A 13,810-nucleotide genomic window follows, 5' to 3' on the forward strand; every position below is an offset into this window, starting at 1 on the left:
TATACTGGCCATGTTTATTCCAGCTGCAGCCTGTCTTCTCGTTTCTCTTGTGCCAAGCAACCACTTCCGCCAAACATTTGTAGCCACACGCCGCATCCTCAGTCCACAAAAAGAAATATCAGTAAGTCAAACATTTAAACAACAGTCTTGATAGCTTTATGATGATAATACTTAAAGTGAATAGTCGGGCAAAGAAAACCAGTCTAAATGAGTTCATTGGCCTTCCAAATGTTCTCACATATTAGAATGATGGTCAAGTTCTGCTTACGTTGCCCAGTTCTGACCATTGAAATAACTCTTTGAAAGCGAGGCTGAGTGGAAATGTAACCACAGACATAGTCAGTCGGGAGGATGTTTTAGGATTCCTGAATTATGAATTAATTTCTTAGCATGCAGAGAGGTTTTGACGGGAGATTTTATATTTCTATTCCATAAGAAATTATACCGGGTACATTCACACCATTTTTACCAACTTTAACTTTCCTTGCCCGACTGTTCACTTTAATGTTTCATCTTCAAGACTAGACTTTCCAGTCCAAATTTTTCATTATCAAAATCAAATTTGGGCAATTACGGGGGTAAAAACATTTCATAATTAATAAGTTTGATGTAATCAATGTCCACATAATCATAAAGCTAAAATTCCTACTACAAATCGATTGTAAGCATGGATAATATGTATAGGGAGACATGTCATTCATTAGTGTTTCTTTGTTTTAGATATCAACAGAGGGTATCCTAGTATTACATCAGGTGAGTTTATCATAGAAAATGAGGCACACAAGAGTTTGTCATAAAGAGTTACATGATCATTTAAATTGTTGTCAAAATTTCTTGGAGTTTTATATCTGAATGTCAAGCGAAGAAAGTACATGTATTGTTGTTTTCTGATGATTGATGTAAAAACCTTTGACTTATTCAGAAATTTTTAAGTCTGATCATTTAGTACACCCAGATGAAATATAACCACTTTTATTTTGCAGATCTATAACCATTTGTTAAACCTTCTACAACGTGCCAAAGTGTACGCGGACTCTCAGAGCCACGGTACCACCAAGTTACTGAGCTACTTCACTGTACTGACCTACTGTCTCATTACACGGGAGGAGAAACTCATGGTAAGATAATGATTACAGTAATCACGATCACAATAATACTGTCTCATTACGCGGGAGGAGAAACTCATGGTAAGATAATGATTACAGTAATCACGATCACAATAATACTGTCTCATTACGCGGGAGGAGAAACTCATGGTAAGATAATGATTACAGTAATCACGATCACAATAATACTGTGCTCATCTCATTACGGGAGGAGAAACTCATGGTAAGATAATGATTACAGTAATCACGATCACAATAACTGACTGTCTCATTACGCGGGAGGAGAAACTCATGGTAAGATAATGATTACAGTAATCACGATCACAATAATACTGTCTCATTACGCGGGAGGAGAAACTCATGGTAAGATAATGATTACAGTAATCACGATCACAATAATACTGTCTCATTACGCGGGAGGAGAAACTCATGGTAAGATAATGATTACAGTAATCTTGATCACAATAATACTGTCTCATTACGCGGGAGGAGAAACTCATGGTAAGATAATGATTACAGTAATCTTGATCACAATAATACTGACATGTCTCATTACGCGGGAGGAGAAACTCATGGTAAGATAATGATTACAGTAATCTTGATCACAATAATACTGTCTCATTACGCGGGAGGAGAAACTCAAGGTAAGATAATGATTACAGTAATCTTGATCACAATAATACTGTCTCATTACGCGGGAGGAGAAACTCATGGTAAGATAATGATTACGGTAATCTTGATCACAATAATACTGACTCATGTCTCATTACGTGGGAGGAGAAACTCATGGTAAGATAATGATTACAGTAATCTTGATCACAATAATACTGACTCATGTCTCATTACGCGGGAGGAGAAACTCATGGTAAGATAATGATTACAGTAATCTTGATCACAATAATACTGACTCATGTCTCATTACGTGGGAGGAGAAACTCATGGTAAGATAATGATTACAGTAATCTTGATCACAATAATACTGTATCATTACACGAGAGGAGAAACTCATGGTAAGATAATGATTACAGTAATCTTGATCACAATAATACTGTATCATTACACGAGAGGAGAAACTCATGGTAAGATAATGATTACAGTAATCTTGATCACAATAATACTGTATCATTACATTACGTGGGAGGAGAAACTCATGGTAAGATAATGATTACAGTAATCACGATCACAATAATACTGTATCATTACGCGGGAGGAGAAACTCATGGTAAGATAATGATTACAATAATCTTGATCACAATAATACTGACTCATGTCTCATTACGTGGGAGGAGAAACTCATGGTAAGATAATGATTACAGTAATCTTGATCACAATAATACTGTATCATTACACGAGAGGAGAAACTCATGGTAAGATAATGATTACAGTAATCTTGATCACAATAATACTGTATCATTACACGAGAGGAGAAACTCATGGTAAGATAATGATTACAGTAATCTTGATCACAATAAAGTTGTTTATATGTACATATTAATTGTAATGATATTGTACACAACCTGCTAATGACAAATACTGTACAAAGAATAAAAAACTTTCTTTTTTGATTTAGTCCATTTTGATTATATGTTGGCAATCCTTGTCGTTTCAGTTCTCCAGTTACTTCGGTGACCCTATGGCAGCTGTTCCAACCACGGCTCTGTGAGCCACAGATCTCCATGCATCACAACAAACAGGTAACTTAATTGTAAAATAGAATATATTATTTTCAAATTCTTCCTTATATTTCTTTAAGTTTTAAACACAATTGAAGTATGATGGTATACAACTTGATGTGAAATAAAAGTAAATATTTTTCAATGAGATCAGAATTTTCACTTATATATTACTACCCAAATCAGAGTTTTGTTATACAGTATTGAACTAAAGATGTCAACTACTAAAAGTTTATGGTCTCCATTAACTATATCATCAATTATCTGGTAGTTTCTAAGAGAAAGCTATTTCATAATTAATAAGTTTGATGTAATCAATGTCCACATAATCATAAAGCTAAAATTCCTACTACAAATCGATTGTAAGCATGGATGATATGTATAGGGAGACATGTCATTCATTAATCCCCACTTTGTTTTAGATATCAACAGAGGGTATCCTAGTATTACATCAGGTGAGTTTATATAGAAAATGAGGCATGTACAAGTAGTTTGTCATACCCATACATGATCATTTAAAGTATTGTACTTGTTGTCAAAATTTCTTGGAGTTTTATATCTAATGTCAAGCTGAAAAAAGTACATGTATTACCTATTTTCTGATGATTGATGTAAAAACCTTTGACTTATTCAGAAAATTTTAAGTCTATCATTGTATTACACCCAGATGAAATATAACCACTTTTATTTTGAACTAATCTGTAAGTACCCACTGTTTTACCTACCTACAACTACATCCTGTAAGTAAGTACACCACTGTAAGTACCCACTGTTTACCTACAACTACATCCTGTAAGTACCCACTGTTTACCTACAACTACATCCTGTAAGTACCCACTGTTTACCTACAACTACATCTGTAAGTACCCACTGTTTACCTACCCACTGACCCACTGTTTTACCTACAACTACATACCCCTGTTGTAAGTACATCCCACTGTTTACCTACCTACAACTACTCCTGTAAGTACCCACTGTTTACCTACAACTACATCCTGTAAGTACCACTGTTTACCTACAACTACATCCTGTAAGTACCCACGTTTACCTACAACTACATCCTGTAAGTACCCACTGTTTACCTACAACTACATCCTGTTAAGTACCCACTGTTTACCTACAACTACATCCTGTAAGTACCACTGTTTACCTACAACTACATCCTGTAAGTACCACTGTTTACCTACAACTACATCCTGTAAGTACCCACTGTTTACCTACAACTACATCCTGTAAGTACCACTGTTTACCTACAACTACATCTGTAAGTACCCCTGTTTACCTACAACTACATCCTGTAAGTACCCACTGTTTACCTACAACTACATCCTGTAAGTACCCACTGTTTACCTACAACTACATCCTGTAAGTACCCACTGTTTACCTACAACTACATCCTGTAAGTACCCACTGTTTACCTACAACTACATCCTGTAAGTACCCCACTGTTTACCTACAACTACATCCTGTTAGTACCCACTGTTTACTTACAACTACATCCTGTAAGTACCCACTGTTTACCTACAACTACATCGTGTTAAGTACCCCACTGTTTACCTACAACTACATCCTGTAAGTACCCACTGTTTTACCTACAACTACATCCTGTAAGTACCACTGTTTACCTACAACCATCCTAAGTACCCACTTTTACCTACAACTACATCCTGTAAGTACCCACTGTTTACCTACAACTACATCCTGTAAGTACCCACTGTTTACCTACAACTACATCCTGTAAGTACCCACTGTTTACCTACAACTACATCCTGTAAGTACCCACTGTTTACCTACAACTACATCCTGTAAGTACCCACTGTTTACCTACAACTACATCCTGTAAGTACCCACTGTTTACCTACAACTACATCCTGTAAGTACCCACTGTTTACCTACAACTACATCCTGTAAGTACCCACTGTTACCCACTGTTTACCTACAACTACATCCTGTAAGTACCCACTGTTTACCTACAACTACATCCTGTAAGTACCCACTGTTTTACCTACAACTACATCCTGTAAGTACCCACTGTTTACCTACAACTACACCTGTTAGTACCCACTGTTTACCTACAACTACATCCTGTAAGTACCCACTGTTTACCTACAACTACATCCTGTAAGTACCCACTGTTTACCTACAACTACATCCTGTAAGTACCCACTGTTTACCTACAACTACATCCTGTAAGTACCCACTGTTTACCTACAACTACATCCTGTTAAGTACCCACTGTTTACCTACAACTACATCCTGTAAGTACCCACTGTTTACCTACAACTACATCCTGTAAGTACCCCACTGTTTACCTACAACTACATCCTGTTAAGTACCCACTGTTTACCTACAACTACATCCTGTTAGTACCCACTGTTTACCTACAACTACATCCTGTAAGTACCCACTGTTTACCTACAACTACATCCTGTAGTACCCACTGTTTACCTACAACTACATCCTGTAAGTACCCACTGTTTACCTACAAACTACATCCTGTAAGTACCCACTGTTTACCTACAACTACATCCTGTAAGTACCCACTGTTTACCTACAACTACATCCTGTAAGTACCCACTGTTTACCTACAACTACATCCTGTAAGTACCCACTGTTTACCTACAACTACATCCTGTAAGTACCCACTGTTTACCTACAACTACATCCTGTAAGTACCCACTGTTTACCTACAACTACATCCTGTAAGTACCCACTGTTTACCTACAACTACATCCTGTAAGTACCCACTGTTTACCTACAACTACATCCTGTAAGTACCCACTGTTTACCTACAACTACATCCTGTAAGTACCCACTGTTTACCTACAACTACATCCTGTAAGTACCCACTGTTTACCTACAACTACATCCTGTAAGTACCCACTGTTTACCTACAACTACATCCTGTAAGTACCCACTGTTTACCTACAACTACATCCTGTAAGTACCCACTGTTTACCTACAACTACATCCTGTAAGTACCCACTGTTTACCTACAACTACATCCTGTAAGTACCCACTGTTTACCTACAACTACATCCTGTAAGTACCCACTGTTTACCTACAACTACATCCTGTAAGTACCCACTGTTTACCTACAACTACATCCTGTAAGTACCCACTGTTTACCTACAACTACATCCTGTAAGTACCCACTGTTTACCTACAACTACATCCTGTAAGTACCCACTGTTTACCTACAACTACATCCTGTAAGTACCCACTGTTTACCTACAACTACATCCTGTAAGTACCCACTGTTTACCTACAACTACATCCTGTAAGTACCCACTGTTTACCTACAACTACATCCTGTAAGTACCCACTGTTTACCTACAACTACATCCTGTAAGTACCCACTGTTTACCTACAACTACATCCTGTAAGTACCCACTGTTTACCTACAACTACATCCTGTAAGTACCCACTGTTTACCTACAACTACATCCTGTAAGTACCCACTGTTTACCTACAACTACATCCTGTAAGTACCCACTGTTTACCTACAACTACATCCTGTAAGTACCCACTGTTTACCTACAACTACATCCTGTAAGTACCCACTGTTTACCTACAACTACATCCTGTTAGTACCCACTGTTTACCTACAACTACATCCTGTAAGTACCCACTGTTTACCTACAACTACATCCTGTAAGTACCCACTGTTTACCTACAACTACATCCTGTAAGTACCCACTGTTTACCTACAACTACATCCTGTAAGTACCCACTGTTTACCTACAACTACATCCTGTAAGTACCCACTGTTTACCTACAACTACATCCTGTAAGTACCCACTGTTTACCTACAACTACATCCTGTAAGTACCCACTGTTTACCTACAACTACATCCTGTAAGTACCCACTGTTTACCTACAACTACATCCTGTAAGTACCCACTGTTTACCTACAACTACATCCTGTTAGTACCCACTGTTTACCTACAACTACATCCTGTTAGTACCCACTGTTTACCTACAACTACATCCTGTTAGTACCCACTGTTTACCTACAACTACATCCTGTAAGTACCCACTGTTTACCTACAACTACATCCTGTAAGTACCCACTGTTTACCTACAACTACATCCTGTAAGTACCCACTGTTTACCTACAACTACATCCTGTAAGTACCCACTGTTTACCTACAACTACATCCTGTAAGTACCCACTGTTTACCTACAACTACATCCTGTAAGTACCACTTTCTACAACTACATCCTGTAAGTACCCACTGTTTACCTACAACTACATCCTGTAAGTACCCACTGTTTACCTACAACTACATCCTGTTAGTACCCACTGTTTACCTACAACTACATCCTGTAAGTACCCACTGTTTACCTACAACTACATCCTGTAAGTACCCACTGTTTACCTACAACTACATCCTGTAAGTACCCACTGTTTACCTACAACTACATCCTGTAAGTACCCACTGTTTACCTACAACTACATCCTGTAAGTACCCACTGTTTACCTACAACTACATCCTGTTAGTACCCACTGTTTACCTACAACTACATCCTGTAAGTACCCACTGTTTACCTACAACTACATCCTGTAAGTACCCACTGTTTACCTACAACTACATCCTGTAAGTACCCACTGTTTACCTACAACTACATCCTGTAAGTACCCACTGTTTACCTACAACTACATCCTGTAAGTACCCACTGTTTACCTACAACTACATCCTGTAAGTACCCACTGTTTACCTACAACTACATCCTGTAAGTACCCACTGTTTACCTACAACTACATCCTGTAAGTACTCACTGTTTACCTACAACTACATCCTGTAAGTACCCACTGTTTACCTACAACTACTTCCTGTAAGTACCCACTGTTTACACACTACAAGTACACTGTTTACCTACAACTACATCCTGTAAGTACCCACTGTTTACCTACAACTACATCCTGTAAGTACCCACTGTTTACCTACAACTACATCCTGTAAGTACCCACTGTTTACCTACAACTACATCCTGTAAGTACCCACTGTTTACCTACAACTACATCCTGTAAGTACCCACTGTTTACCTACAACTACATCCTGTTAGTACCCACTGTTTACCTACAACTACATCCTGTAAGTACCCACTGTTTACCTACAACTACATCCTGTAAGTACCCACTGTTTACCTACAACTACATCCTGTAAGTACCCACTGTTTACCTACAACTACATCCTGTAAGTACCCACTGTTTACCTACAACTACATCCTGTAAGTACCCACTGTTTACCTACAACTACATCCTGTAAGTACCCACTGTTTACCTACAACTACATCCTGTAAGTACCCACTGTTTACCTACAACTACATCCTGTAAGTACCCACTGTTTACCTACAACTACATCCTGTTAGTACCCACTGTTTACCTACAACTACATCCTTTAAGTACCCACTGTTTACTTGAATTTGTTATCCTGTATCAGTAAGTATTCTTATTTAAATCCACTATAATACCGTTCATGTGCAGTTGTAAAATTTCATGATTTAACGAATAGTCATACAGGTTATCTTTCTTGCCAATATTTCCATAGCTGATATTCAAGTTCACCGATATAATCTTTAACAAAAATACAGCAAATTTTAACCCTGCAAATAAAAAAAACTATACAATAACTGAATGAGATATTAACAAAGAACTGTTGATGATTTGTGTGATGATTTACAGAGCTGACCACGAGGACCAGGAGGTTGTCATGTTCAATAGAATCATGTTACCATCCTACTACGGCCTGTTGAGGATGTGTTGTCAGCAGTCACGCTCCTTCACACGGACACTGGCCCAGCATCAGAACATCCAGTGGGCCTTCAAAAACATATCACCCTACCCAGCCCAGTACACATTGGTAAGTCTTCAGGTTTTGGGGATACAATGTCTAACTATAAGTATACATAGGAATAAAAGAAGCAGATATTAATACAGTTTCTATTTTGTCAATGCTTCATGCAAATATACCTTGTATGAAGTAAAAAATATACAGATTCAGACTTGATGTTTTGTTTCAATATTGAATTTGAGTTGAATCACTCATAAAGGGTTTGATGTGTTGTTTCTATATTGAATTAGAGTTGAATCACCTATAATGGGTTTGATGTGTTTCAATATTGAATTTGAGTTGAATCACCTATAAAGGGTTTGATGTGTTGTTTCAATATTGAATTTGAGTTGAATCACCTATAAAGGGTTTGTTCCTGTTGTAACAGGCTGTGGAGGAACTGTTTAAGATCATGAAGATGATGGCAACAAAGTACCCAGACAGTACGGAGGAAGAAATCCGCTCCGTCAATCTCTTCAAACGTAATATGATGCAGATGTTCCTCAACTTCTTGGATGCTCGCTCCATGTGGCAGACACTTATCAGGTGAGAGATAGGCTTTTTACTCTTAACATCGCGTATAATCTGATTATAAAAGATTGTGGAAGTGTCTTATATCCTGAAATGTATTATCTTCTCAAGTTACTATTAAAATCATGTTTACTGGATTAGCCTATTTTATTTTTGCTAGCAAGTGATTCTGATAATAAACTTCAAAAGTACTTTGATATTCATTATTTTGGTTTTTGTAGTGCTCTGAAGGTGTTGATAGACACAACAGATGACAGACTGTTACTGATCTACCAACAGGGTCTACAGATGATCACAGAGGTACACAATATTATCTACTCTGAAACACTTGACAGAAAAGGGTTTCATATAAAACAAATTAATATCTATAGAATATGTGATAATCACTAAACCATATATCAACATTTAATATTGATGAAATCTTCAATTCATAAAATTACCTCCATATAAGGTATTTGATGTTAACAGTGATATTTTCTTATGTTAGAAAAGGTCTTTGTACAAGTTCTAATAAAAATGATATACAGTATGTTTGGTGCTTCAATATGAGAGGCATTTTATAAAGGGTAAACTATAAGGGTTTTCCCTGTGTTAGATATTTGCAGTAAAATATGCTTATAACTAGCACACTTACAACAAAGATATTGTTTTGGTCCCCAGAAGCTTGCATGTTTTATTGTATTTCAAGGTTATATTTATTAATTTCTTTTGTATTTACTTTTGACATAATCATTTACAGGCATTTAACACACTCCATGTAATGTATCACGAGGCCACAGCCTGTCATGTGACTGGTGATATTGTTGAACTCCTCTCCATCCTCCTACCAGTCCTCAAGGTCGCCAGACACTTCCACGAAAAGAAAGGTAACAGCTTTCTCTGGAATATCATTGTTAGTTTAAAATGTCTGTTCTAGAATTACCCTTATCAATATTGGTATGAAATGTTAGAGTGATGTGTTCTGAATGGTAGAAAGTTGTTCAGTCTTCATTATTTTATGTACATGTATATTGATAACAGTTTTGTTTACAGTTTATAGAAATAGAATCTATGCAGATCAGAAATTATATTTTACCGACTAAATAATATACTTAGTTGACATATAGGTAATGAATTAATGAAATTTTATCTTTGTACCAGGTTCTACGGCAGCTGATGTAAACACAGTGTTACAGAGTTGGAAGGACAGGATGGAGTTCGTGAAAAAGTTACTTACACTTCTCAACTCCTATACTCCACCGGACATTCGCCATATCTCCATAGGTAAAATGTTGTCTGATGCTCATAACCAGTTCTTGTTATCGTTATTTCCCAAAAAGCCTCTCTTTAACATAATGATCTATCTTGATTCTCTTATATGTAATAGCCATTGCTGGCTGGGCATCAATAAAACTATTGAATCTTTGATATATACAAATCTATAACTTGTACTGACAATCCTATTTGTGTTGACAGAAGTATTGAGAGAGATGATCCTGACATTCCAGAGTGAGTGTGTACACACTGTGGTCCCAATACTGACACAGGCACACATCGCCTTCCAGGAGAGTAACCTACCCAGTATGTAGTCTGTCATAATGTTCTTTTCTGTAGAATTCTGTATAAAAAAACTCAAAATGAAGTACCGATAGATGAAAGTTCCATCAAACTGCATTAAATGTGGCAAAGAAAACTGACTTGTACAATTTGAAATGAGTACTGAATAGCGTCATTATTTTTTCAATAAATACTGAATTTCCAATTGTTTGCTCCAGATCAAAATATTTGTGAGATAATAATCTGATTTCTTTAATATGGTAAGAACCACACACTAGTTTGAACAAGTTTTGACAAACATTAAATGCTTTTGGACTGTACATTTATTGTAAATTTGTATTCACAGTGACAATGGGGCCCTACTTCCCTCGGCGAGGACAGAAACCAATAGGTCCAAAGTCCAACATCCGACCCCCGCGACCCCAGTTCAACATGATGTTACACTCGAGCCAGATAGAAGCCACAAAGGTGAAACTGGTGTAGGATAATGCATTTAAATTGGCTCACTACAAAGTGAATGTTACGACATGCTAAAAACTGCTTTCATGTGTCATTTCAATTCTTAAAAAGAAGTGTGTAGTTTAATATTTAAATGATGAAATTAGATAATCTGAAAATCATTGTATGGTTGAAGTTTGGATATTAAGAATATAATATTGCAGTTATAGACATTTATCTTGTCATTTGTAGTACTTGTATTTGACACTTAAACCCATATTTAAAATGGTAGATAATAACAAATGACAGCACAAGACCAATATAAATAAAATACATTTGTGTTGTAGGGAGTGGATGATGTCTATGACAACGCATTGATGGATTTCTTCTCACCTTATCATGCTCTGGTCGACCTGCTGTGTCGTGTTGCTGTCAATCACCAGAGTCTCAATGAGGCTATTATCAGTCTGAGTAAGTAAGACTTCTGTTGATGTCAAACTGATGGTCAGGTAGTGTCCGTGATAAAAAATCCAATAAATCGCCTGTGTAACTTTGCTTCCAAAAGTCAATCTGTCTCAGGTGAGATTTTAGTCAATTCTGATCAAAATGCATCACCAAATTTGATGAAAGATCACGGAAAAGGGCTTATGAAGACATTGCCTGATGTACATTCCCAATTGTAATTATACAATTAAATATTCTGAAATGAAAGAAAATTGCAAAATACTGACTGTTTTGTATAATTTCCAGGTGCAATGGTAGCTATTGAAGGTGTTCCTCTACACTCCCCCTACTTTGCCAAGCTGTGGTACGAGATTTACCACTCGGAGGTACGTCATTTTGTCTACAGTGTTGTATTTATATTTCAAATGTATGAAAATATAGCATTAAAATATTGAACTGGAAAAATATTACAGTTGTATTATATGGAAATGATATTGATTGAAGTGTAAAGTAAATTGTATTTTAATAATTTTTCCCAGAAATAATGAGGTATTAAACACATTTATTAATAAGAAATTTCATTTACACATTTACTATGTATACTATTGCATTTACAGGTGGACAGAAATTGTATCAATATCCTGTGCAATAGTAACATATTTATAGAGTATGTGGACTCGGTGCTTCTTGATGAAAGGCTATCTCTTAGCAACCACAATATATACCAGTTCCTGTGCAATTTCTTTCCTAAGGTTTGTAGCAATCCAAAATTCAATTCCTTTGATAGCCATGTTAATATTTTACCTAATTAAAATGTTTTTGATAGTGATTGTCAATCTTCTAGATGATGCTATTAGAATCATACCATAATCAAATATGTTTTGTTTGCAAGTTTTGATAGAGAGAAAAAAATGATGTTTTAAAATGATGTGTTGTAAGCTTTAATCTTTGTATAAAACATAAATTTCTATGACGGCGAGACTAAGGTGTTGCTTTTCAGGAATTGCCGGCCATCGACATGCGTTTAAGTTCACTTTTGACACATCTGATTGAACTGAAAATTGATCAAGTTACTCTTTGAATCAGTCACAACTGAAACATTTATTGCATAGCTGGAGAGGCAAGACAAGTAATTTATACATACTTCTTGTTCATCTCTCTCAAAGTAACATTTAAACTTGCCCAAGAATATCTATGTGTGTTTTCTCAGATAGTATATGAGGTCTATAATTGTCTCATTTATTTTAGGTGTTCCAACAAGTGCTAAGTGATCAAGGGAGGTCACTATTAGACAGTCTGGTGGCTTCTGTGACAGCAGAAAAAGCTGCCGCAGAAAACATACGATCGGAGAGAGACTTCCTGAATATCTGTTACAGAATTAATGGGGTAAGTGTGTAGTATAATCTGAACGTATGATTTCACTACTAGAGAGGGAGAGATAGTGCAAGATAAAATCTCCCATGTTGTTGAGCAATGACTTTGATGATACTATAATTCAATGACATTAAAGTTGCTGATACCAGAAATTAAAAACGAAGGCATTAATTAATGTTAGAAGTCAATCTATATATAGCTATGCATGTCCTTTCATAACATTGAGTGAGAATGAAATAGTGGTCACAAAATCTAACGGCTGTTATTCATGGATCCCCTTTAAAAAATAGTTCTAGCTGTTAGTTAAACTGACCCATTTCTGAAATTCTAAATTTAAAATTCTATGAATACAGGATTTATAAGTACATGCAGATTTAACTTTTCATACATGTTTTAAATTCTATACAAACATTTTATTGACAGGACCTACGGACCATGCTGCTGATATTCTCTGTGCAGCCCCCTAAGCAGCTCAACTCCCTGTTGGTGGACAGTTTACAGTATATACTCCAGGTGTGTCGGCAGCATCAACATCAGCGCAGCGCTGACACGTCACAGCAACAGACACCACGTAAACGGTCAGGGTCACAAGCCGAGAGCGGGGAGGAGGAAGCTACAGATGACTCGGGTAAGAGAACCATACAGAATCACTGAAATGAAGAGTAATTTCTGCCTGCATTCTTGAGATCAATGAAACTTTTCATGCAAGGTGTCTAATTATCTGATTGCTAACAAAAAATTAAAAATATAGAGACACATATACTGTATATCATCAAATACTTGTGCTGTTCTTGTTTCTGGTTTAAAGCTTTCAATATATTTTGAAAGCAGCATATTTTGAGCCTATGAAACAATGGTAAAAGAAGTATTG

At 36.6% G+C, this 13,810-nt stretch overlaps 1 protein-coding gene across 1 annotated transcript in view; it reads left to right on the plus strand.

The window, feature by feature from the left end:
- The window catches only part of LOC138319611 (ubiquitin carboxyl-terminal hydrolase 34-like), a 57,860-nt gene that overhangs the window by 41,247 nt on the left and 2,803 nt on the right, over positions 1-13,810 (plus strand). The window contains 18 exon segments of the mRNA XM_069262758.1: positions 24-121; positions 721-753; positions 984-1,118; positions 2,716-2,736; positions 2,738-2,800; positions 3,414-3,480; positions 8,426-8,646; positions 9,005-9,162; positions 9,369-9,447; positions 9,887-10,013; positions 10,288-10,410; positions 10,603-10,707; positions 11,030-11,151; positions 11,469-11,592; positions 11,872-11,951; positions 12,183-12,317; positions 12,814-12,951; positions 13,363-13,567. Coding sequence (XP_069118859.1) covers positions 24-121; positions 721-753; positions 984-1,118; positions 2,716-2,736; positions 2,738-2,800; positions 3,414-3,480; positions 8,426-8,646; positions 9,005-9,162; positions 9,369-9,447; positions 9,887-10,013; positions 10,288-10,410; positions 10,603-10,707; positions 11,030-11,151; positions 11,469-11,592; positions 11,872-11,951; positions 12,183-12,317; positions 12,814-12,951; positions 13,363-13,567 — 2,034 coding nt within the window.

This window comes from Argopecten irradians, chromosome 3 (genome assembly GCF_041381155.1).
Source record: "Argopecten irradians isolate NY chromosome 3, Ai_NY, whole genome shotgun sequence".
Classification (NCBI taxonomy): Eukaryota; Metazoa; Mollusca; class Bivalvia; order Pectinida; family Pectinidae; genus Argopecten; species Argopecten irradians.